Below are 26,690 nucleotides of genomic sequence, written 5' to 3'. Positions count from 1 at the left end.
TGCTTTCAGGCTTCCCATAGGCATCTGATTGGTCTTTGGATGCTGGGCTGGGTGGGCCTCCGGCCTGATCCAGCAGGCTCTTCTTAGGTTCATGTGCAGCTAAAGATTTGAAGGCCTGTCTTTAGCCATTACTGCTAAATAACAGTATTCAGGGCTCAAACTGGAAAAGATTTTGCCTTGTCCTGAATTAGACCCTTTTGAGAGAAAACATGATGTATTTTTCCCCTACAGGCAATCAAGAATAATGCTGGATTTCGTGTGTGGATCCTCTTCTTCCTTGTGATGTGTTCCTTTTCTTTGCTATTCCTGGACTGGTATGGTAGCTAACCCTGGCCTATTCATTATTCATATAGCCCTGACCAAAATCTGCTGAAGCCACCTGGGACTGATACTGGCTGAAGATGTTTTCTTTACAAAGCAACACGTCTTGTATTTCATGCATCATCATGGTCCAAATACCTTGACCAGACATGTGCATTTCTACACCTCCTGCTACAGGAAGTAGTGGTCCAACTGGAAGTTAGGTTTAGTGTAAGTTCACACAGGGAACTGTTGTAGTGCATCAACCAACATAGCTTTTTAGCTATTTACCCAATATTTTATTACAATGGTCTCTTTCTAAATATTTTTGCACACATGGATTGCTGGTGGGAGTTTTGCAGTGCTGCTCAGTGACCAAGCCAGTGGAACTCACTGAAGTTCACAGCAAGTCCTAGAGTCTCATCTGTCAACAAAGTTCATACGTGACAGGTTGAAAAAAATCAAACTGATGGCCTAAATGAACCTTATTCCAGAAAGGCAAAATAAATTCCAGATTGCATTGAAAAGGAAAGGTTTGACTGTTTAGAATGTGATTCTTCACAGTTGGCATTTCAATTTACAACAAAACTGCTTTCCATTTCTTTCTTTTTACATAAATGCACCACTACAGAGAACAAAGTAATCCAAATTCTTCAATCGTAGACATGTAGAATAATCATCATAGGAAAACTTGAGGTGAATGTTGCCATAAGTACAGTGATTGGAATCCTTCATTTTTGATTGATTTTAAATGCAATAATACATATATCTATGTCAACATACTGAGCTTGAGACTTGGTTATCCTCCTTTTTCTTTATTTTACACAGAGTGAAAATGTCAAAAGTTACATGTGAATTTACATTCAATAAAGTACCTGACTACTAGGAAATACAAACATGGTATAGTTTAATATGTTTATATGGGACCGAACTTTTTTTTTTCAAAATGCAAAAGAAAGATTTGGCACATAATTTATTGCTTTTATGCATTCCACACAGCAATGATGACATACTAAAAGTTCTTTTACAGCATGAAACTATGTTCAGTATGAAAAGTTCTTAATGAAAAAAACAACTGGCTTTTGCTAAGCAGGCTCGTGATGCTGAAATGTATCGGGAGAAAATGTAACCAGAAGTGGAACCAACCATGTTTGTTCTACTACATATGTGTTTTTGGAAAGCATGTGTCTACAAAAATAATGAAACTTTTGACATGTCCACTGGGAAGTAGCACATTCAGAGCATGAACAAAAATAGCAGCTGAATGCTTTGATCCAGTGATGACCAACCCTTCGGTCAAGTGTACGCAAGTCAAGGCCCAGGTTTGAGAGGTTCTGGTGCAGTGCTTTTCAACCAGGAGTACTTGTACCATTGGACATCCTGTCAAGTGCCACTACTTATAAAGCATTGCTCTGGCGCCTCTGCAGTGCATGCTAGCACAACAGCACAGCACTGGACACATGGGCAGGAGGCAAAGCCAATCTCTGAGCCACAGCCTGCCACGCAACATTTCCGTGGTTTATTCCAGGCGTGCTACAGCTTGACCACCCAATGTTTAAGCCGCTTTTCCAGTTATAAAGTTAATGAAAATATTTATGTAATGTACGTTGAAAGGTTTATAAATAATAAACATGTAATAGTTTAGAAACTTGCCAACACAATAAACGTGCACCTACAATTCTAGGCTTGTCTACTACTCCCCCCACCCATCCCCCACCCCATCCAAGTTTATCTCAAGAAGGCAGCATGTCTCCTCCCTTCCCCCACATGCCATTTCAGAAATGCAATGGGAATAGGGCTCTTTTTATGCATTTAATGCATTTTCTCCCTTACACCCAGTTCTAAAATGTTTACATGAAAGTCCCACTGAGTCCAGTGGAACTGTTTTCCGGGTAAATATGCTTAGGGTTGCAGCCTTAATGTCTAAAGATTAGAAAATGCCCAAACGGTGCTGCTAACACAAAGCATTTTGCAACATATAAAAAGGGAAACCTTTTAATGTTGTAGAAAAAGAGAAAGTTCTAAGAAAACTACTCCTCCTGTCGTGTTGCACATATTACATTGTGGGCTACCTCTACAGTGGCTTTTTTGTCTGTTCCGTAGGGCTCCACTACTTATCAGAATATTTTGCTGCCTAACATTTTTGCACATTCACTAAACATCATGATCCACCATTAAAATGTACATTTCCGTAGTGTCTGTTTTGTGTCAGTGCAAGTCCATATACAAGATTCTCTAGCCATAGTGGAAATGCAGTGAAATGTTCACAGCTTTAACAAAACAACAATTAAGCATGCCTTGTTGCAAAGAACTTAATTACTTCTAACATATCTGTTACAGTGAGAAAAAACAGGCCAACTTTATTTTTTGGTACTCATCTTGGAGTCGCAAACCAATTTTAAATACAGTTTATTAACTAACCCACATAATTTCTAGTTATGGCTATGATAATTCAGATTGCAAAACTGATTTAAAAACGAAACATTAGTACACACAGTAAAATGCACAATTCTCCCCTGTGTCCAAACCCCTGGATGGCTCAATGGAATTCTAAACTGCAAGAAGGTACCTAAGTTGGAATTATTAACAGAGAAACTGGTGTTAAAGCTCTAAAGCAATGCTGATATGCACTTGGCCATTAATGGTCTAAGTTTTTATTTTCTTATTTTTCCTTTTTGCAAAGCAGTTATTGGCAAACCAAAGCAATTGCACCATAAATATGAGTAACCTCTAAATTATCCATAACAATGAGACGTTCGATGAAAGCCCCCTTGATACCTTCCAATCAACAAGATCAATCACATTAAGCCGATTTCTCAGCTGCTTCAGTCTCCTGCTCAGAAAGTTTCTCTTCTGAAAGCACTGTCATCCACGGAGATACGGATCGTGTGATCGTTTGTTTGGCCAGGTTGTAGTGGTTTATAACTGTATAAAATTTCCCTCTAGCACTAGAGTCTTGTTCAGAGTAGTAGTTCTCTAATCCAGCCGGAATGCATTGATTGTTCTGAAAGACAATCATTTCAATGTATGTAAATTATTTCTAGGCCATTTTTCTATTGTTGTTTATAATTTAATTTAATCCATGGTGGGTAACAAGAATAAAACAAAAATAACACAGCAGGACAACAAACGTGCCCACCTTAACTTCTGCACCATGAAACTAAAAACACAGTCTTCTAGCCTTGCATATTGTACTTGCTTACAACACCCATGTACCCACCCTTTCCCTGGGTTTTCATCCTGTGCAAGTTGAAGGAATACTGAAGTTTTCTCCTAAATTCTCACTCAGTATGCAGTGGGTACGCTTTGTCACATAGGAAGACCCTAGAAAGATACACCATCCCTCCAAGATACGCACTAGAAGAGTGAAACAGTTTTCCCTGATATGTAAATCATAAAAGGACTTCCCGTTTCCTGTAGATTCTCAGTAGGAGGTGGGCACATAGACCATGATCCAGCACAAACCCTACCTCAACAGTCATTCAAAAAAAAAAAAATGCATGCACACCTTCGATGCAATTTTCCATCCCAGTAGCCCCAAACAACTTTTAAAACTCCCTCCAAATATAAAGGCAGTTTGACAGAAGAAGTGTTGAAGCAAGAACTGCAAAATCCTGGCTCTGTGCACTCAGAAGAGTTTGGATTTGATATCCCGCTTTATCACTACCCGAAGGAGTCTCAAAACGGCTAACATTCTCCTTTCCCTTCCTCCCCCACAACAAACAAACACTCTGGGAGGTGAGTGGGGCTGAGAGACTTCAGAGAAGTGTGACTGGCCCAAGGTCACCCAGCAGCTGCATGTGGAGGAACGGAGACGCGAACCCGGTTCACCAGATTACAAGTCCATCACTCTTAACCACTGAAAAATCTCACTTTTTTGTTTATTCCCATGAAGTCCCCCGCTCCAACCTGACTCTTTAGTTTCTTACGCTTCAGCTCTATCAAGTCCATGGCTGAACCTCCTTAAAACCTTTCTATAATAGACCTTTCCCTCAACACATGTTCTCTATGTGGAGTACCTGATGATGTGGTTCCTGCAGCACTTTAAAGAAATGTTGCCAATCATCTGCTTGAGAGGGAAAGGAGAGCAGCCAGGTGGGAGAGACGAAATCTAGGAACATCCTGCCTCAAGCAGCTATTAAGTGGAATTTCATTTTTGCTTCAAGGTTCAGCTCTTGGACCAAGAGGGGAAAGTGTGCTGGACCAGATGGCACATGGGATTGATTCTCCATTCAGTGGTGTATGTGTTTAAGCTTGCTTAAGTCCACATTCAGCTCCAAACTGGATCCGGGGGCATGTCCATGTTCTCAAAGGAGTTGATAAGCATGATTGGTGTGGCAAATTATAACTCACTTATTAAACACTGAGTTTTCTCACCTGTCAGCATCTCTAAAAAGCGGAGTCAGGAGTCAAAAACCCTGCATTTATTTAAACTGAAATCTATTGTCTAACATTATTTCATTGGCTGACACATATTCTGTATTCATTTTCAGTTCTCTGAACATTGATTGGGATATTACCAAAGCACCTTCCACAAGTGCACAGGGCTTCTGTTACTGTTTTAAATTATGTAGAATATTAGTGCAAAATAGCCTAGAATTGAGAGGGACAGAAATAACATGTTCTCCCTGCCTTTCATAATTTTGCAAGTCCCTCAGGTCGCCTTTAGTTTTTAACCTGAACTAAACCCCAACCTATTTGAACCATTCCTTTAGTTTTCATTATTAGTTATGCCCCTAAAACAATACAGATGATGAATACATCGGAATCACTGTGTTCTGTTGTTGCTGGTTTTAGAAAACTTTGTATTACCTTGAAAATGAAGCCTTCTGGACAGGTATGGTCATATTTGTAAACCTTGTAGACTACCAGAAATACAACACATGTCAGGAATGCAAGGGCGAAAAGGACCAAAACAGTTACCTGCAAACAGACAATATATTAACAACATACTTAGCAAGACAGTTTTCTGTTTATTGCACACTGTTCACCCCCCCCCAAAAAAAAACCACTCCAGAAAATGATGGAAAGTTCTGAAACCTACCAGAGCTCCAATTCATTCCGTGAAGGAGCAGGTATATACTGTGCACCTAAATTACCGTGATATACGAGTCCATTCATGCTGTTGCCCAATTCCTGTGATTCTTCCCCCACAAAAGAAAGGGCGAAGAGTCTGTAAAAATTGTCTCTGTGCACCAACACCACACATTGCTTAGATCAGAGATGGGAAACCTGGGGCCTCCAGATGCGTGAACTACAACTCGGCTCATCCCTGACCATTGACCATTCTTGCTACGGCTGATGGGAGTTGGGGGTCCCCACAACATCTGAAGGGCCACAGGTTCCCCATCCCTACAGGCTTGTGCCTCTAGTTCCACCTCATAAATTGGAGCACGGGCTTGGTGTGCCAACTGAACTTAGGAAAAGCACAGCATCTACTTCAAAGCAGATTTTATTAAGTCAATTCTAGCAGCACAAGAGAGCGTCTTTCCTCTTTGCTAACCAAGAGTCAAATGATATGTATTATGGCTATACAGTCTGCTTCTTTAAGCCTATTTTTAGCCTTGCTCACTGCAATTGTTCTGGTAAAATGTTTCACACCAAACTCTGAATGCCAGTACCTGTTCAAAGGCTGCTCTTTATGTTTCTAGCTTCATTCAACCCCAATGAAAAACCAACTTGAGTTCTGGTACTTCTTCCCTGTTCTTCTAAAGATGGAAAGCTCTACCCTTCAGCAGAGTTTGCTCCTGATAGGGAGGCAGTGCCTGGTGGGACAGGTTCTTAAACCTCGGTTTAAGAACAGCCCTATTTACGAACTATTTGGTTTACGAATGCTGCAAAACCGGAAGTAGTGTCCCAGTTTGCGAACTTTACCTCGGTCTAAGAATGGAAGCCAAATGGTGGAAGGGCACTGGCAGCAGGAGGCCTCATTAGGGAAAGCACACCTCGGTTTAAGAACAGTTTTGGTTTATGAGGGACTTCTGGAACGGATTAAGTTTGTAAACTGAGGTTCCACTGTATTTAATAGAACTGGTGTCTTCCACATTTCATCTGCTCCCCAACAATACAGAAACAGAATCCCTTATGGACCTAAGTCTATAAACCACACAGTGACTGCCATGCTAATAGAGCTGAAATTGCTCATTTTATTGACAAGTCACCTGTGTTCCATTTGCCTTGATTTACCCTGGAGAGGATTATCCAAGCTGTGACTTATCTTTGCTTCTGGTGATAAGGGCTCTACTCTGTTTTTGATCACTCTTTCATAAGAAAATGTCATGAACATACGGAGTGTCCTTTTAGATTCATACTTAGCCCTGTCTATATTCTACCGAAAAGTGGGAGAAGTGAAGTGCCGAGCAGTTTGTCCATCAGAAGTTCATGCAGTCACAATGCCAAAAAAGATCCCCTCCTCTTTTGGCCGTCTGAATTCTTGCATGGGGAGGATGGGAATTTACACTTGGCTAGTCAGAGATGCCAGAAATGTACTGTGTTACTGTACTGAGGGTTCCTAGCCCACTCTTCAAACTGCCATTACCATAGGAAACAACAAGAGCAACAATATTCCAACCATTCAAATTGGAAAGGACATCCAGAACCGTACAGACAGATTAAATTCCCAGAGATGCTTGACTAGAAAAGAGTGATGTCTTTTAATTAAGGTAAAAGTAATGTATTTTAATTTTTGAAGAACTCCCAAAAGACATGGGAGCCTTTCCCCTGAAATTCATTCCTCCAGGAACTCATGGGAAGGGCAATGTGCTTCCTTCCTGCTACACAGAGGAGGGCAGTGGAGTTCTGAGATGAAGCCACACCATTTGCCCAGTCCTCTTGGCTCTTCCATTACTGGAGTGGCTTGGAACCTCAGAAAGCAATGGGCGCTCCGCTGCAGTAGCATATGAACCAGGTTGTGGGCTGCTTGCTTGTCTCTTGAAGGCCTTGCTAACAGACACCTCTCTGGATGCTTTCTGCCCCTGGGACCCTCATGCAAAGATCTTCATGCAATAATGCAGAAGTCACTGTGTTCTGTGTGGTGGGAGTCCTAAAACTAATGGACTGGATGGAGAACAATAAACTGAAGCTCAGATTGCATTGTGGGGGTCAGGAAAACCCCCAGAACAACTTGCAAGGGTAGGAGAGAGGAGATCAAAATGCTCAGGGAGCCCCCAGCCCCCCCCCCCCCCGCAAACAGGAAGCAATCATGAATGAGAATTGGCCACCTTAAAATGCTACAAGCAGTGTAACTAAAACTTACAGATTGTTGTGATTTGAAAGCTTTAGAATGAAAAAGGATACATATAATTGGATAAAGTACGGATTTCCTCTCCTCCCTTTTCCTTTTCAGCATCAAGATAAATCCTGCAATTCTCTAGGGGAGCAAAATCCTACAGCAAATTCTCTCCAATGTATCCGTTACTTAGCAGCCAAACCCAACAATATAATACCATGAAGGTAATCCCAGTGTGATAACCATAAAGTAATATCTAAGTTTTTCTAACGGGTTTTTCATGTTCCATCCACTAGTACATAACAATGCAAACATTTAATAATCCTCCGAGTATATATGACTCGGGAGTTGCTTTTTGTTTATTTTCTTCTACCTGCATGAAATAGCATGTCTTCAGCTTTTACAAATCAGCAAAACATCCTGATTTGCTTTTAATAAAAGTTGCTGGTAGATTATATTTCACAATGTAACTTTGAAGTCTTAATCTACAAAACACTATGCTGCATTTTGTACACGCTTTAGTAATGTTACACACACAAAATGATCTAGAAACTACTAGAACTCAATTCTTAATTGGACCCAGGACATTGGTTAAATTGAGGTGTCACAGTAAACTGTCATTTGAGCTTCCAAGCATGCAAGAGGCAAACCATGGCTTGGCCTTGCTTTTTATAGTCATGTAATCATAGAATTGTATAGTTGGAAGGGACCCATAGGATCATCTAGTCCAACTCCCTGCAATGCAGCAATCTCAACTAAAGCATCCATGACAGATGGCTAAATCACCTTTCAGCTCACTTGTCTCCTCCCAGAATTGTTATTATTTATTATTATTTATTAAATTTGCATACCGCTGTATACCTGTAGGTCTTAGGGCGGTTACAACATAAAATCACAAAATACATAATAAAAACAACACATTAACCCCCCTTCCCCAAGCTGCTCCGAATTACTGAGAAATACTGTGTGTGATGCTTATATTTATCTCCCTTTGGGTCAAAAAAGTAGCTGGCCAAGCCATTTTGGGTTGGAAGACTCACCTGAAGGGAAAGTGTTAAGCACCCCTTAATTATTACTGCTGTTCCAGTCAGATTCCTTCTCACCCCAAAAACTGCATTTTAGTTTAAAAACAACAACAACCTGCTTAGAGATCACCCATCTCACAGAGTTTCATCTAAAAGGGTAAAGGGGCCCCTGACCATTAGGTCCAGTCGTGGCCGACTCTGGGGTTGCGGCGCTCATCTCACTTTACTGGCTGAGGGAGCCGGCGTCCAGCTTCTGGGTCATGTGGCCAGCATGACTAAGCCGCTTCTGGCGAACCAGAGCAGCGCACGGAAACGCTGTTTACCTTCCCGCTGGAGCGGTACCTATTTATCTACTTGCACTTTGACGTGCTTTTGAACTGCTAGGTTGGCAGGAGCAGGGACCGAGCAACGCGAGCTCATCCCGTCACGGGGATTCAAACCGCCAACCTTCTGATCAGCAAGTCCTAGGCTTTGTGGTTTAACCCACAGCGCCACCCGCATCCTCAGAGTTTCATCTAGTTTGGCACAAATGCAGGTAGGCTAATCTTAAACTGTTCTTATAGGACACAAGTCCCCAGCTTTTTGGGGATAGTGGACACATTTGGAGTGTTGACAAAGAGTCGTGGGTATAGGGACATTTGGGGCAGGGAGCACCCTAATTTACAAAATGGCTGCTATGGCCAGTCATAGAAAACAAGGTCAAAAGCCAAGTCACTTGCCTCAGAAACTGAGTGCAAGGCAGAGGTCGGGTCTGAGACCCATTGTTTCCACTAGTCACTAGTGGAAGGACCAGGACATATTAGTGATATGTATGGTGCTCTACAGAACCACTGATGTTAAACAAGCCTCAGTGTCGTGCACAGTTATTGGCACATTCATTTTTGACCAACTACAGGTGTCTGAACCCAGACAAAAAAAGATCAGTCTTAATTATGGTTTAGTGACACTTCAATAAATCATAGTTAAGATGTTAGTTAAGATTAACTATATTAACTGTATTTGAGTTGGGATGACACAGCAAGCTGAAGTTAATCAAAATGGAAGTGGAAGATTCCCATCTCCTCCTTGCAGCTTAGTTTATTTTCTAGTCCAATGATAACCTGACAAATGGATAATAATAAACCTAAAGTTTTCTACCAGTTGAAAACTCCCACAGTGCAGCATGTCATCATTACCACCAGCTTCAGCTATTTGTATGGGAAGAAACTCTTAAGAAATAACCTTGCCTCAAACCTTTTGCCAGTATCTGTAGCTCAGTTGGTTAGAACATGGTGCTGATAACACCGAAGTCGGAGGTTCAATCCCCATACGGGATAGCTGCATATTCTGGCAGAGCAGGGGGTTGGACCAGATCAGGGGTGACCAGCTCCCAAGAGACTGCGATCTACTCACATAGTTAGAAACTGGCAGTGATCTACCCCTTTATGGGGGGTTCGGGTCAAAGTTGTTGAGTTTTTTCAGGGAGGAGGGGAGCCACAGTTGTTCAGCTTCTTTGGGGGGAGTCAATGTTCTACCAGTGATCTACCACAGACGTTCAGTGATCTACCGGTAGATCATGATCTACCTGTTGGACATGCCTGGACTAGATGATCCTTCCAGCTCTGCAGTTCTGCGATTCTATAGCTATACATGGTTGCTTTCACCACCAATCATAGCTGTTTTTGTAACTATGCCTTCCTCAGGCCTTTTGCTTTCTGAATGGAGCTGCACAAATTTTATAGGCATTGACTGGGTATCAGATATGAATTGTGTCACAGCACAATGCTATCCATTATGTGTATCCTTTTAGTGTTACAATTTTGCTTTGCTTCCTTCCTACCAAGAAGCTCACCTGTCTATCTGCTATCTTTGTCTTAGGTAATCTGAACTATGAGACGGTTAATTTCTCTCTCTTTTTTTGATCCTCTAAATTCCAAACACTTGCCAATGACTCAGTACAGTGGTACCTTGGGTTAAGAACTTAATTCGTTCCGGAGGTCCGTTCTTAACCTGAAACTGTTCTTAACCTGAAGCACCATTTTAGCTAATGGGGCCTCCTGCTGCTGCTGTGCCGCCGGAGCAAAATTTCTGTTCTCATCCTGAAGCAAAGTTCTTAACCCGAGGTACTATTTCTGGGTTAGCAGAGTCTGTAACCTGAAGAGTATGTAACCCGAGGTACCACTGTACGTTTAAATCATATTTATTGTCTAATCTGGTGACAATTGGGTTAGCAAAGCTACACCTTCTTCCCGATACAGCCACACTGTTCCAGGAACTTGTAATGGGTTTTTGATGTCCTGTCCAATGTTGGTTTATGCTCCTCTGTTATGCAAAGTGCAAAAAAAATGTAGTACAGAAATTGTAGGCACCAGCAAGGCCAAGTCTTCTCACCCATTACATCCAGTAGGAGGGATTTCACGCCACTGGTACAGAATAAGTAAGGGCTGCCTCAAGATGCATGCCAAGGATAGCAACATTCAGAAACAGCCCTAATCCATCCTCACCTTCCAACAAAAGCTAATCTTTTGTTTCTCTGCTAACCAAGAACATCCAATCTTTAAAAGAAAAAGCAAATTGATTTTTGGCCAACCTTTCAATCAGCCCTCCAACAATTTCCAACCTGGGCAGGATTTATCCTTCACTACTGATTTGGTGGCCTGTAGTACTTGCAAGTTTACAGTATTAGAGAACAACATTTTTCATGCACCATCAAATGGATGATGAAAACCAGCAAATTCATGAGTTCAAACATCAAATTTCTGAGACAGTCTACTGACCAGTGCAGACCCTAAGAACAAAGGAATAAGGAGGAGGGGCATTTAAGGAAATTAAAGTTAACATGGGAAAGAAGCAGCAGAGGTTCAGGGAGCTATCCCTTCATGCTAAATAAATAACAACCTCTAGATAAACAGGCAGAATCCAATAGGGAATTATCCTGCACATGCCATATTTAAACACACAGTTCCCATTAATTTAAATGAGGCACATGCAAGAGACTATCCTGTTGGTCTGAGCCCTAAGATTTTGCATAGGTCTGTGGGGCTTTCTTAGAGCAATCTCAGTCTAATTAATAATAATAATAATAATAATAATAATAATAATAATAAATATTTAATTTCATTTATGAATCACTTCTCATGAGGCTTCCCAAGCAAAATTTACAATGAAATAAAAACATACACAGAACAACTGCATATATAAAACAGCTAAAACTCTAGCATATATAAACACAATCAACATTTTTCTTTCAAAAACAGCAACACTTCTATAAATCTATTCAAATTCATCGGATACCAGATGGGATAAAAGTCTCCACCTAGAAGTCTCGCTGAAAGAAGAATGTCTTCAAGAGGCACCAAAAAGACAATATTCTGGCAAAGGTTCCACTATGATTCTTCCACCAAAGAACTAAAGATTTTAATTGCTCACTTCAAACTTCTCCCATTTATGCAACAATAGTTGTGGGTTGTTGTTTTTTGTTTAGCCACCTGCAAGGCCCAAGTGAGCGAGATGATAGGTTCTAAATACAAGAGAATAAGTCAAGTATCTGTTTCTTTATGCCAGAAATAAAGTTATGATATGACTTACCTTAAACCGTTCTGAGACACCTTCAGTGATACTGACTGTGAACTCAGCTATTTTAGGAGTACGGAATTTTCCTTTCTTGCGGTCAGGTTCATATTCTGTTTTTGTCTTGACCACCACCTTTGCAAGGAACATCAACAGGAGACCAATTACCAGCTTGATTGGTGCAGCCAACTCTCAAACATATAACAATGCAGCCGTCTCTCCCTTTGTGCATGACTTACTCATTAAATATAGTTTGCAGCGAAGGCAACTGCCACAAAACAAACCTGATGAATCCAGTTCTGCAGCTCATCTGCTCACACATCAGAGGCATCGGGGGAAAGCTGTTCAAATCGTGATTCAACTCATCACATGCAATTCCGTCCTCAGTGACATGAACATTATGAGCATAATCTACCAGAAAGTTCTCCTGTGAAACAGTTCCTGTTTGTTTCAAGTGGGGTTTGCTTGTGCAGAAAACATATCCATGGGTGGTGATAATATTTATGTGCCCACTTTCTCTCAACGACCCTCAAGGTATTAAAAAGAGTAACTTACTAAAAACAAGAGCCAACAAAAAGCAAATCACAATAGCCGCAATTTAAATTAATTCAAAGGCTTCCTTTAAAAGCCAGGTTTGGGCTACTGTACTTCCTAAAAGCCAGGTTGCAAAGTATCATGGCAAGGCCTCATTTGGGGAATGAAGATCTTCATGGGAAAAGGTCACCCTTAATGTTTTTGATGTCTCAAGGATCTCCCCACCACTTTTTAAGCAGCTGCGTAACATGCGCCTTCTTCTGCCACTGTATTGGGAAATTATGAACGCAGATTATTTCTGGAAGCAGATGTATAACAACCACCTCATTTCCTGTGATGCTGCTTATTTCTCATTAATTTGACACCAAGTCTTGCCCTTACCTTGGTGTCATATTAGGCCATCATTCAAGTCTCTAAGTTAGGTATATTTCCGTGCAAAAGGAAGCTTGTGTTTTACCCCCAGTGTATAAACATCCTTAGGCTGTAACTCTAAACATCCTTACTCTGTTTTCAATGGGGCTTGCACCAATGGGGCTTACTTCTGAGCAGACATCTGCAATTCCAGTGGTGTTCACGTTCACCTCAATGTGCTTAAGGTTATAAATCTTCCTTAAACGCTGGGTGGCTTAAATTGGGGGTGGCCAACATGGCACATGTGCCCACAGCAGCATTCCATGGCACCCACAGGTTTCCCTCCCCAGCATTCCCCTCCAAAAAAAATCATGCTTGAAAGAAGCATTCTGTTGTAGCCAATATAATAGTCTGTGAGACATGAGGGGTGGTGTGTGTGCTGCCCATAACAGCTTCTCCAGATGTGCAAATGTGCCCCAAAAGGTTGGCGAGCCCTGACTTATATAAATATATATATATCCTTGCAGAATACCTTTTAAAATGGTGCTGTTTTCTAGAATCAGAAAGCTGGACAGATTCAAGGTCTATGAGGAGCTCCTGTGCATCATGACTAAGAGGTTAAGCTATAAACTGGGCAGCTCAATAGCACTGACCCACCTTTCCTTAAGCCTTTTCTTAAAGGTTCCTTGAAACAATGGGTTGTATACCGTGCCATTCTTTGGTGAGCAAAATATCACCGGCAGGCCTTCGTCTTTCTCCCCTCCCCTCTCCAGCCCCCTGCGTGCCTCAAAATGTGCGCTGGAGGGTTGGGGACTGGAGTGCTCTGGAGGGACCACAAGTGGAAGTCCTGTGACACAAGCAGAAGTCTGCTCAGGCAACACTGGGCTCCAACCACTTTACAGGAAATACTATATAAACACCAAGTGTACTATTACTGCCCTTTCCAAACTCACTGCATTGGGCAGAATTTGATGATCCAATACCATATCAGAGAAGGACACAGGGTGGCAATTCAACCAAGTTTTACTCAACTGTTAAGTCCACTAATTTCAATAGTAAAACTTCAAAATGCCTCATGACTGAGGAAACCTGTTGCTACACCATGCTCTTTTCCTAGGTAGAATTTCCCCATAAAATGAAACCTTGAAAAGTCTCCTTTTTAAAATCACATCACTAGCAAACAGCACTATATAATGCAGAGGTGAGCAAGCTTTTCTTCTGTCAAGGACTATGCTCTAGCAGCTGGAGGCAAAGGTGGGAGTGGCCACCTGCCATTTCTCTCTCCCTCCCTTGATGCTGTTTCTTTCTCTCTCCTGTCTCTCCTTCTCACACACACACCCCTTTCTCTCTCTCTCTCTCTCTCTCTGCCACCCCTCCTGCCATTTCCCACTTCTTTTCACGGGTCTGAAATCGGGCCAAGAAATCATGCTGAAGCCATGTTCCTACCTCTGCAAGAGTGTGTTAATGGAATTGCATGAAGGACATCTTCAAAAATGAGGTAGCTGCAAGACCCCTCTTGAAGAAATCCTTTCCAAGTTTTGTTAATTTTTTAAAACAGCAACCAGTGGCAAACCTTCCTTTCTTGGTCAAGATGCTCAAGCTATTCAGTGCCTTTTGCAGGCAAGGTGGTGGCTGTTCATCTACTGGCATTCCTGGATAACACAGGTTTTCTGATTTCAATTCTGATCTGGTTTGGGACAGAAATGGCTTTTTAGCCATTGGCCACTGCTCACTTTCAGGAAGTGAAGAAGATGCCTTAAGCGGACTCAGATCACTAGTACATCTAGCTCAGGACTGTTGGCTACCTGATTATTTGTGCAATGTTTCCAGAGAAGTAGAATGACTCCAACGATTTACTGAGCAATCAATGTGATCTGTTTGCAGGGAGGTCGCATGATGTTGCCTGAAGCAACTGTGAACCCACATTTTCCTCATCACAAAAAGTCTGATTTTGGGAGGAAACAGGTTTGCTAGGGAAAAATACTAATCAACTTCAGTTGTGCCAGGCATACTCGCTTTCAGCCTCTGGTTAAGCCCTTAACTGTGGAAACAGTTAAATGGTTGAAGGGAATTAAAGGGTTATCTGGAGGGCCACAGGTTCAGCATCCACCATCTAGAAGGAATTAGGTACAAGTAGATGCAAAAAGGGAGTCGCAATACACAGTATCCCAGGAGAAGAAGGAGCCCAGCTTCTTCCTGCATTCAGAATGCAGTTGACACAATTGCCAGTTGAATGATGAAAGTATACTGTCCTAGCCTATTGTCTTTCTCCACCCCTTCCATACCTCAAGCTGACTAACTGCCTTTATTCTATTTTTCAAACACACACACACACAATGTACATTCATTAAACAGAATGTCCTTTTTTGCACTAGTTGCTTATTTAAAAACCACCTAAGCAAAACCATATGAAATCCTGGGCCAGAGAGGGGCGTGGCCTTGTGATATCTCAGGGAGCCAGCCAAGATGGGATTTCCTCAAGCTTTGGAATGAGCGGAAATTGCACGCCTGAGAACTAAGCCAACTTCAAAGGTGAATGTGTTATGAGCCAGTATTCCAGGTTTTGTTTTTAAATAGTAGCAAGCTGGAAGAGGCCATTTTCATAAGGACCACAACGCACAAGGAGGGGAAGTGTTCATTCTTCCCCCATCACACCTCTAACCAAAAATCCCCCATCAGCCTTAGGAAGAAACCTCTTGCTCCTGCCAGCGCCAATAGACAACTGAGTGCCATGTGCAGTTTGACCCCGATCATTATCAACAGGCTTCGACAGGGGGTTCCCCACTCAAGCTATCTATGTCTGCCTGCACATACGCTTGGGATGCACATGCTCCCGGCATCGCTACTTGGCTACCATAAGGCAAAGGAGGCAACATCCATGTCTGCAGCTGCTTTTAACCAAAATGGTTCTTGGGGAAGCTGCAAGCAGCAAAATGGCTGTTTTGGAAAAGGGAGAGACAGAGCAGTGGGGGTTGAGGGACAGGACACAGTGGCATCCCTCGTGCTACCATGAGACCAAAGCAAGTCACACAATTTCTGCTGAAACTGTAGCCTTCTCAGTGTGCAGCTGCCCATCGGCTTTCAGCGGGGGGGGGGGGGGACATATCTTATTGGGCAGAGGTACCGGCTGACAAATTCTTGCACCGCTGCCCTATGGGCCACATGGTGGAGAGGGAATTTTTAACAATGGCCTTGGTTCAGGATACCCTGTTAAGTGGCAGAAGGCATCGCGTATTCAAGTTGTGTGGGGTGGGACAACCAACAACCAGTACCTGGAGCTGGAAGGCCCATTTTCAACTCAGCTGTAGGGACTAGCCCAGAGGTAGGCAACCTAAGGCCCGGGGGCCGGATCCAGCCCAATCGCCTTCTCAATCCGGCCCACGGACAGTCCGGGAATCAGTGTGTTTTTACATGAGTAGAATGTGTCCTTTTATTTAAAATGCATCTCTGGGTTATTTGGGGGGCATAGGAATTTGTTAATTTCCCCCCAAAAATATAGTCCAGCCCGCCACATGGTCTGAGGGATGGTGGACCGGCCCACAGCTGAAAAAGGTTGCTGATCCCTGGACTAGTCTATGCAATGAAAGGAAGGATTGTGAAGCCTATGGTTTAAACACTTCTTTTGTGGCTCCCAGGGTGAAGAGTGGGTGGAAATTATGCCGGAGAGAGCTGGCATCAGGAGTTCTTGTTTATTATATGGACAAGTATAGTAGGGGTGGTAGTCACCGACTTTTACTCTTAGCAGACCTAGAGAAATTAACTTAGTCAAGTTTATTAATTTCAACGGGTTTACTCTGATTAAGAGCAATATGATTATGAAAAATCAGCCTGGAACCCAGTTTCCAGATGTACTTGATGCCCAACTGCCGATTACATTATTTGGCAGTTTCTGGTGAAGAAGGAAGGGGAACACGCGTCAAAAGCCAAAAAGAGTAGCCAAAAGCCTTTACTAGCTAGCCTAACTTAACAACGTTTTCCAGGGGACCTGTCAATATATGCTCCTATCCCATATACAACCTTGTCATATTCTTTATTGGAGAACAAAATTATGTAGGAACAACAACTGAAGAGCTGGGCTGAGTGCAAAGAGGGTATCTGGTGGGCAAGAAGCCACACCCAGGGATGTGAACAAAAGCATGTAGAGCAGCTGCAACAAAGCCTTTGTGTGTTCTATGCTGCAACAACCACAGCTCTCAGATCTGATATTCAAGGCTTCCAGGCCCCTAAGTATATCTACAGATTCCTTTTCCAAGCATTACTTGCAATTTATCTTTACAAGCTAGTTAAAAAGGGCCAGTACCTGCTCTGGGTTGTCGCTAAAGGATATTTTTATTTAAATTTGTAAATATCGTCCTGCAGTTTACATAGGACTTCATTTTTTAAAAAACAAACAACTATCATAAATAATATGGAATACAATAGTAAAAATTATTGTACAGCAATAAAAAGACAAAAGCAGCAGTTAAAACAACTAAAATTTTGAAGACTGGGGGAATAAGAAAGTATTTGCCTGGCACCAAAGAAATATAACTACTTCAGCACCAGACACCTGAGGAGGGAATTTCACAAATCCAGTGCCACCAAACTTATCTGAGGTTATTCCAGTGTAATTGCCTGGGTTCCCCAGCCCACCGTACTAAGAACTATAATTTTGTGTGGGTGCTGAGGATTCTCTGCTGTAGTTTTTCCCTGGGAAGAGGCAATAACCATGAAACCAGGTCAAGTCTGTAGCATAAGCTATGAATCCCTTTCTGTCCCTAGAAAAGTATCACTTCACGATGTTGGTAATGTACTGTAATTGAACCCATGCATGACAACTACGTTTCACATGTCCTTTAGAGGCACAAGCATTTCTTGTGAAAGCCTCCTACCCATCAGTCCAGGCAAGAGGCGAGGAAGAGCCTCATGGGGTTTTTCTCTAGGGAAATCTAATGGAGAAGATCTGAGAGTATTTTTGTTCAAAAATATTTCTTAAGCTGCACTGCAAACAACCTCATTATTCAGAATGAACTTCTTATTCAAACACATAGGGATGAGGTTGGCAGCAGGTTACTGGCTAACAATGGGGGATTTGGAGATTCAGATGCTGTAAAATGGAGTAAAAAGACACAGAGATATTATATGATTGAAACAGATGTACCAGACATATGATACTGTAATTTAAAAGGTTCACAGGAAGTAGCAATAGATTTAATTCTCAAGGAAAACCTTTAAACTATACAAGTGTTGGTACCCGCATCTTTCTCAAAACTGAAAAACCTGGTTTCACAGTGTTGCTTTGCAAGCCTCTGTGACAGACATTCTTTTGTTGTTTGCCTGAGATCTGAGGTGCGATTGTCAGGGGTGGAAACCAAAAACCGACTGTACCTTATCAGGAGGTGGGAACTGTAGTTGATTGACATCCAGGGGTGTGATCAAGGGGATGGTGTCAAATCCATCCTCCAAGAGGGGCTGCTTTGTGCTCTTCTCGCTAAAATTATTTCCCAGCTTCACCATTTTCTTTTCCTGGACGAAAGGGAGTCCTGGAAAATGCACACGTGCGGAAGCGCAAAGGACGGGTCACAAGAGCACTCTGCACCAAAAAATGGCCAGCCTCCCTCCCGATACGAGACCACTTGCCACCTGGGGGGCACGACCAACCCCACTTTCCTAACATGTCACCCATGGAGGGCTGGGGGGGGGGAGTGCGCTGCTCGATCCCTTCCTTCCCCGCAATTCGGTGCGCAGCGAGAGAGCCGCTTGCGCGGAGCCTGCTCTGCAAGTTGCAAGGGCGGGAAGGAGGCAGTGTCTGGGGGTGAGACCCATTTCGCCCCTCTGGGTGCCCCCCCCCGCAAGCCCTGGCTTCCCCGGCTTCTCTTCCTCCCTCCGCCCCCGCCTGCCCGCCTCCATCCCGGCGCCCCCGGCCTCCCTCTCTCCCGGCATCCTTCCTCTCCATCCACCCTCCTCTGCCCCTTTGTCCTCTCTGCCCTCCTCCCCCGCGGCTGCCCCCCACCCCCCGGGGGCCATGCCACGCTCTCGCCCCCCCCCCCCTCCTCTGCGCCTTACCTCGCCTCCTGCCTTTGCGGATGTTCCCTGGGCTCGTGGCTCCCCCAAGCCAAGCACGGCTCTCCGCCTGGCCTCCTCGGCTGCAGCTCCGCCGCACGTCGGCTCTCTCGCCTGTCGCTGGCGAAGGGCTGGTGGGCGGCGAAGGGAGCGCGCGGCCGAGGGAGCGGCGCCGGCTTACTGGGCGCGCGGCGAGCGGCTCCTTCCTCCCCCCCCCCCCCAGCACCAGCAGCAGCAGCAGCGCCTCCGGCGTGACGCAGCCCGCGCGTCGCCTCCCCCCCCCCCTTCCCCGCCGGAGCCCCAGAAGCACCAAGGAGCCCCCGGGCGACCCACGCCCCGTGCGCTCGGGCTGCGGCAGAGGGAGGGAGGGAGGCAGCGGGCGGGCGGGGAGGGCACACGGCGGACGGAGGCTTCTGCCTTTGCGGGATGGGCAGAGGAAAGCTGGGGCGAGGCAATCGCGGAACGAGCGAGCGAGGCGGGCGGGGGTCTCCCGGAGCGCGTGCGCCTCTGCTGCCGGCGCCCCCCCCCCCCGCCTGCACCACCCGCAGTCTTGCTTGCACTGGTTTTTCTCTCACTCGGGTTTATTTCTTGTAGAAACCCCGGGGTGGGGTGGGGTGGGGGGCTTATTACTGCGAAAATGTCCCCTGGAAATCCCCCCCTGCTCTAAAGGAGGGGACCCTAAGGCTTCCCCAGGAGAAAAGAAGCGCCGCAGCCAAACAAAGGGAAGCGGGAAGCGGCCTGCCCGGCGGAAGGGGCTGTGCGGGGCCGACCCTCCCGACCCCGGGCCAGGCTCCCCGGAGGCCTCTTCCGCAGCCAGCAGCTGCTCGGCTGCCTCATTTGCCTCTAGGGAAATTCTTTTTGTTAAGTTTGGGCCCAGTTCTCCAATCTGTTATGGTCATATTGAATCCCGATTCTGTCTTCTGCGGCACCAGCTACCCATCGCTGTTTGGTGCCATCTGCAAATTGGATGAGCATCCCCTCAATTCCTTAATCCAAGGCATTTATAAAGATGTTGAACAACAGTGGGCCCCGGGCATGTAGAGACCTCACACACATTGATATCTTGCATTTGGGCTTCTTGTGAGCATCCAGCTCACCACAGTGGGAACACAATGTTGGACTTGATGGGAAGAGCACTGCTGGGTGAGGCTTAAGTTCTAACCATGGCAGGTTCCCATGTATGGTAACTGGAGGCAGAAATGGGCTTGGAAAGAAGATGGCACTGTATTTATGGCACACGAGACCCAGCACATCTCTTGGTAGAAATTAAACATGGCAAAGGACACCTACATGGGCTAGTTGTGTTTCATCAGCAGGTTAGCTAATGAAACGGACCTATCAGTGCTGTGCCAGTAACAATGTGATAATCAACAATACCGGTGTGATTTAAAAAATAAAAAATAAAATTCTGGCTTAGTGAAGGGAAATCTATTTTGCCTCATGTTTCTTGAGAAGCAGAATAGAAAATCAATAGTATCCTGGAAAAGAAAAGAAAAGAAAATGGCTGAAGAAATATTTTGGCTGCTTACTCAGACAACCCGTAACCACTTTTCCTATTTAAAAGCTTGCCATATGACGTCTTCACCCACTGAGAGGCAGCCCTTCCTAGTTTATGCCCATGTGGGAACCCAGCATGATCACATCCCCACAGCCACATGGAAACATGGGAGGCTTGGTAGTCACTGACAGGCAGACAAGTATTATAAATATTTTTCAGTGACCAAAATGAACCTGGCTGCCAGTCTCTGCTGAAGGTACAATTACATTTCAGCAGCACTTGTTGAACTTCAGACTCTTTAGTTTATAGATAGTTTATAGAATTGTAGAGTTGGAAGGGAACCTGAGGGTCATCTAGTCCAACCCCCTGCAATTAAGGGATCTTTTTGCCCGACGCTGAGATCAAACCCACAACCCTGAGTCTCTACGGCATGAGAAGGCAAACTAAGGCCCAATTGCCTTCTGGATCCGGCCCACGGACAGTCCAGGAATCGCTGTGTGGATCACCAGCGTGCACATTCTTTTTCCCTCTCCCTCACACAGCGGTGGCAGCACCTCCTCCCTCCCTCCCTCCACCTGGCTTCTCCCCGCCCTGCCTAGAGGAGGAAGGGGGCTGGGCTTTGTTGGTGCTGTCGCAGGAAACCCCCCCCCCCAATCATTCAGTTTGTACAAACTTCACACACACACACTCACACACTACATACGCTACACTTCTGTTATAAATTCATAGAAAGTCAACCATACATCGGATTTGCACTGTTCAACTTTTATTTTACTCCATGAAGGAAGGACTACAAAATGGGGAAGGTTTGATACAGGGCAGCCATAATCCCTTGATCATACCAGCACATACACAGGAGCCCTGCCCAGTTGCTATGCCAACCCTGATGGTCCTAGACAGAAGACCATCAAGATCACAAAGAACTTGCATATGGGAGTGAATTCAGCATGGACTGGAACAAAGGACAATAATCAGCTCTTCCCTCTGGGGGCAGGAAACTGCAAACTCCCCTCTGTCACCTGGAAAGTACTAATGGGGAGGGGGAAAGGGGGAACCAGCCAGGTGACAGTACACTCAGGTTACCACCACAACTCCTCCCTCAAACCCTCCTTTCTGTGATGTAGGTGTGATGTATCTGAGGGGTGGTCTTGGGTTACACCCCTTCTGTGATGTATGTATGATGTTTCTAGGGGTGGTCTTGATCTTGTTGTTGTTGTTGTTTAGTCGTGTCCAACTTTTCGTGACCCCATGCACCAGAGCACGCCAGGCCCTCCTGTCTTCCACTGCCTCCCGCACTTTGGTCAGACTCATGTTTGTAGCTTTGAGAACACTGTCCAACCATCTCGTCCTCTGTCGTCCCCTTCTCCTTGTGCCCTCCATCTTTCCCAACATTGGGGTCTTTTCCAGAGAGTCTTCTCTTCTCATGAGGTGGCCAAAGTATTGGAGCCTCAGCTTCACGATCTGTCCTTCCAGTGAAAACTCAGGGCTAATTTCCTTAAGAATGGATGTGTTTGATCTTCTTGCAGTCCATGGGACTCTCAAGAGTCTCCTCCAGCACCATAATTCAAAAGCATCAATTCTTCAGCGATCAGCCTTCTTCATGCTCCAGCTCTCACTTCCATACATCACTACTGGGAAAACCATGGCTTTAACTATACGGACCTTTGTTGGCAAGGTGATGTCTCTGCTTTTTAAGATGCTGTCTAGGTTTGCCATCGCCTTTCTCCCAAGGAGCAGGTATCTATTAATTTCGTGACTGCTGTCACCATCTGCAGTGATCATGGAGCCCAAGAAAGTAAAATCTCTCACTGCCTCCATTTCTTCTCCTTCTATTTGCCAGGAGGTGATGGGCCCAGTGGCTATGATCTTCGTTTTTTTGATGTTGAGCTTCAGACCATATTTTGAGCTCTCCTCTTTCACCCTCATTAAAAGGTTCTTTAATTCAGAGCTTGCAGGGCAGCAGCTGAAGAAGGAGCAAAAAGGGTTTTCTCGTGTGTGTGTGTGTGTGTGTTTCTTTGTGGCTGATTAGCTGCTTTCCCTGTGCAAAGGTCAGAGGGGGCAGGGTTTCTGTTGAGGCAGGTGATTAGCTGTGGGAGGAGCTTATCAGAGCTTGCAGGGCAGCGGCGTGCGCAGTTTGATCCATCTTTTAGATTTAGGGGAGCTAGTCTCAAACGTTTGTTGGGGGAGAGCTAGGTTTTTTGGGGGGGGAGTTATTTGTCCTGTCTTCATGCTTTTTATGATGGAGGACCGCTGTAGCCACCCCCAATGACACGTTCTCAAGATGGAGGGTGAGGGAACAGCTGCAGTCGCCTGCGGTTCCTGTGCAATGTTTGCCATCTTGCCAAAGGTTGCAGGCAGCTTTATCTGCAGCAATTGCATGTTGATTGCCCTCTTAGAAGACAAAGTCCAGCAACTGGAGGAACGTGTAGCTACACTCCAAAGAATTAGAGAGCTGGAGCTCTTCTTGGAAGCAACAGAGCACACCGTCTCCACCAAGGAAGAGACAGGGGACTCCCCTGAGAAGGAGGCTAGTTCACCAACACAGGAGCCAGATATATGGAGAAACGTGACTCAAAGAAGTAGGAGGCCCAGGGTTCGCTCTGATTGTTTAGAATTACACAATCGCTTTGAGGTCCTCTCCCCTAGCATGGAAGACGAAGAGCATACTCCATTTGAGGATCTCTCCCTCATTACTGTCGATCAGGTATATGAAGACGAGCAGCAAAGTCAGTCCTCAGGGAATGTGCAGGTGACCTTGGAACGGACAGCTCACCGAAGAACCCCGACCAAACCTAAGAGGAGGCGTGTAGTGGTGATAGGGGACTCCCTACTGAGGGGAACAGAAGCAGTGATCTGTGGGCCTGACAAGATGTCTCAGGAAGTGTGCTGTCTCCCCGGGGCTAAGATCCAAGATGTAACTGAATGACTGCAAGGAATCATAAAACCCATTGACAAATACCCCTTCCTCTTGGTTCATGTGGGAACCAATGACACTGCAAGCAATAGCCTCCAGAAGATCAAAAGAGACTATGAGCTCTGGGCAGGAAATTGAAGCAATTAAATGCACAAATTGTCATCTCATCTGTCCTCCCAGTTGAACGATGTGGCCCAGGGAGAGAGGGGAAAATAGTGGAAGTGAACAGCTGGCTTCGCAAATGGTGTAAACAGGAACGGTTTGGATTCTTAGATCACAGATTGCAGTTTCTTGAAGATGGACTTCTGGCAAGCGATGGGCTGCACCTCACAACGGTTGGGAGGAATGTTTTTGCCAAAAATCTCAGAAACCTCATCAGGAGGGCTTTAAACTGACTAATGTGGGGGAGGGAGACAGTGCTCCTGAAGGTAGGAGTCTATCAATTGATGAAGATGATCATCCAAATGTCATAGACCAAATGGAGCAAACAGCACGCAGACCTAGTGGTGGGAGGAAAAAATCCTCAAATAAGAGACACGGGGGAATGATTAATGGACTTCAATGTCTGTACACTAATGCGCAAAGCATGGGAAATAAACAAGATGAGCTTGAGCTCTTGGTACAGCAAACTAAATATGACATAATAGGCATCACTGAAACCTGGTGGGATAAGTCCCACGACTGGAATGTAATAATGGAGGGATACAATCTATTTCAGAGAAACAGACCAGACAAGAAAGGAGGAAGAGTGGCGTTATATGTCAGGGATGTGTATACTTGTGAAGAGATCCAAGATTTAGAACCTCAAAGCCAAAGTGAGGGCATTTGGGTCAAAATTAAGGGAGAGAAGAATAACAGTGACCTCATTGTGGGAGTTTACTATAGATCCCCAAGCCAAACGGAGGACATAGATGATGCCTTCCTGGAACAGATGGCCAAGCATGCAAAAGGAAGGGAGATAGTAATAATGGGGGACTTCAATTACCCGGATATTTGCTGGATGTCAAACTCAGCCAAGAGCATAAGGTCAAACAGATTCCTCACTGGCCTTGCAGACAACTTCGTTGTCCAGAAAGTGGGAGAAGCAACAAGAGGAACAGCCATTTTAGATCTGGTCCTAACCAATGTTGATGACCTGGTTAGTGGGGTAGAAGTGGAAGGATCATTAGGCGCGAGTGATCATGCTCTTCTGAAGTTTACTATACAGCGGAAAGGAGCAGCCAAGCATACTAGGACTCAATTTCTTGACTTTAAGAAAGCTGACTTCATAAAACTTAGGGAAGTGCTGGGTGAGATCCCATGGACAGTAATACTAAAAGGAAAGGGAGTTCATGGTGGCTGGGAGTTTGTTAAGTGGGAGATAGTAAAAGCACAACTTCAGGCAATACCAATGAGACAGAAACATGGAAGGTGCCTAAAGAAGCCAGGGTGGCTATCTAAAGAACTTTTAACTGAGTTAAGATTAAAAAAGGATGTGTACAAAAAATGGAAAAGGGGGGAAACCACCAAAGAGGAATTCAAACAAATAGCCAGCACGTGTAGACACAAAGTCAGAAAAGCTAAAGCACAGACTCCAAACACTTCCAAACACACTCCAAGTTCAATCTTCCAATACTGTGGCTTTTGGTCATGCAGGACTTTGGATCTCTCCATTTGTATCGTTTGAGGGGCAATCGCAACCTGATCCATCTTCATCTGCCCTTGGACTTGCCCTGTCAGGCCAGTTTCCTGAGTTAGTTGCTGTAAGATTTCTTTATCTTTGTTTCCTGTTAGTTCATATTCACTAGCTACAGCAGTCATACAGTCCAACTTTTCATTCATCAAGTTCATTTTCTCGTGCAACTGCTTCAGCATAGCATTTGTTTTGCCAAGGAACCAGAGCTTCCTCTGTTCAAGGTCGAATAACTGGTCCCACGGTCTGATCTCGCAGCTGTAGAGTCTCCCTGTAAATTGCAGCAACAAACTGACAAGCTCCCTCTAGGGGACACAATTTCTATTTACGTCCATCTTTAAATTGTATCCAACAAGGGAAAATTTACTTTCGATTTTCAAATACTTTGTTTCCTTAAAGTACAAAAATGCAGAAAGCAGCGTTGAAGTTAATTTGTTTCTCTTTTTTTTTCAATTATCTGTCAAAGTGTTCCGCTTTCAATCAATGGACGTCTCCAACGATTTCTGTCCTGACACCCCGTCCCCAGGTTTGGGACGATGAAAACTTATATTCCTTTACTCTCTCTCTGCAGGCTTAGACGGTCAAAAAAAATTTCCCCCTTTTCTCCTGCTGCCAAGGGGGTTTTATTGGTTATAAATGCAGGAAATTTCAATCTTTAAATCAATTTTCCAGGCTATTTAGCTTGCAAAATCTTTGCTTCAGTCTATTTACAAAAAGCGGAAGGCGGACTTCCTGTTTAGACCTTCCCGCTTCGTTGCCTAATTCATGAATTTCATAGATTTCTTGATCAAATCTTCCGTTTTTACTCACGGGTACTTGTTTAGAGTCCAATTGTCATCAGGAAGAAGTCAAGCACTCTCCAGCGATGGCTGTGCGGCTTCCCTCCGTGAAAGTAGCAATCGGTTCACAGCACCGCGCTGCTCACCCCACTCCGCTCTGGAGCCCCAAAGAGGGGTTTCCCCGCGAGTAGGGGAGGCGCTCTTGGTGCTCTGCCGAACCCCACGTTCCCTGGCTTCTCTGCCTGGGATTTCTAGCGGGTCCCCGCCTTCGCCGCGGCGGGAAGACCCAGTTTTCACGGAGCCCGTTCCTCCGGTCGGAGGAACTCCGCCATTCGCCGATGGCGCTGACCCGGAAGTCCTATTTGCAGTGCTTTCTAAGGCCTATTTGACTTCACTCTCCAGGATGTCTGGCTCAAGGTCAGCAACCACACTACCTGGGGCGTACGAGCCATCCATATCTTTCTGATATAATTCCTCTGTGTATTCTTGCCACCCCTTCTTGATGTCTTCTGCTTCTGTTAGGTCCTTACCACTTTTGTCCTTTATTATGGTAATCTTTGGACGAAATGTTACTTTCATATCTCCAATTTTCTTGAACAAATCTCTGGTTCTTCCCATTCTGTTGTTTTCCTCTATTTCTTTGCATTGCTCGTTTAAGAAGGCCTTTTTGTCTCTCTTTGCTATTTTTTGGAAATCTGCATTCAATTTCCTGTATCTTTCACTATCTCCCTCACATTTTGCTTGTCTTCTCTCCCCCGCTATTTGTAAGGCCTCGTTGGACAGCCACTTTGCTTTCTT

At 44.6% G+C, this 26,690-nt stretch overlaps 3 protein-coding genes across 7 annotated transcripts in view; 1 reads left to right on the top strand and 2 right to left on the bottom strand.

The window, feature by feature from the left end:
- The window catches only part of STX18 (syntaxin 18), a 54,159-nt gene extending 52,963 nt beyond the window's left edge, over positions 1-1,196 (top strand). The window contains exon 11 of the mRNA XM_079991715.1: positions 232-1,196. Coding sequence (XP_079847841.1) covers positions 232-327 — 96 coding nt within the window. The 3' untranslated portion in view covers positions 328-1,196. The remainder of the gene's footprint in view (positions 1-231) is intronic.
- The window catches only part of SLC2A9 (solute carrier family 2 member 9), a 318,333-nt gene that overhangs the window by 86,328 nt on the left and 205,315 nt on the right, over positions 1-26,690 (bottom strand). The gene's annotated exons all lie outside the window — the stretch shown is intronic.
- NSG1 (neuronal vesicle trafficking associated 1) lies at positions 1,100-19,155 on the bottom strand. 2 transcript variants are annotated; one of them, XM_079991764.1, is made up of 5 exons: positions 19,033-19,155; positions 18,355-18,509; positions 12,121-12,237; positions 5,113-5,223; positions 1,100-3,304 (listed from the first exon to the last, which is right to left on the bottom strand). In XM_079991764.1, the coding sequence occupies exons 2-5, from the start codon at positions 18,481-18,483 to the stop codon at positions 3,104-3,106; spliced, it is 558 nt and encodes a 185-aa protein (XP_079847890.1). In that variant the 5' UTR covers positions 18,484-18,509; positions 19,033-19,155; the 3' UTR covers positions 1,100-3,103. The 2 variants fall into 2 exon arrangements, with proteins under 2 accessions (XP_079847890.1, XP_079847891.1); XM_079991765.1 differs by having other exon boundaries at positions 18,355-18,512; positions 19,037-19,117.

The sequence above is a fragment of the Podarcis cretensis genome, assembly GCF_951804945.1.
Source record: "Podarcis cretensis genome assembly, chromosome: 9".
NCBI classification, from domain to species: Eukaryota; Metazoa; Chordata; class Lepidosauria; order Squamata; family Lacertidae; genus Podarcis; species Podarcis cretensis.
The sequence above is the reverse complement of the archived record's forward strand: the minus strand, read 5'-3'. Positions and strand labels throughout refer to the sequence as shown.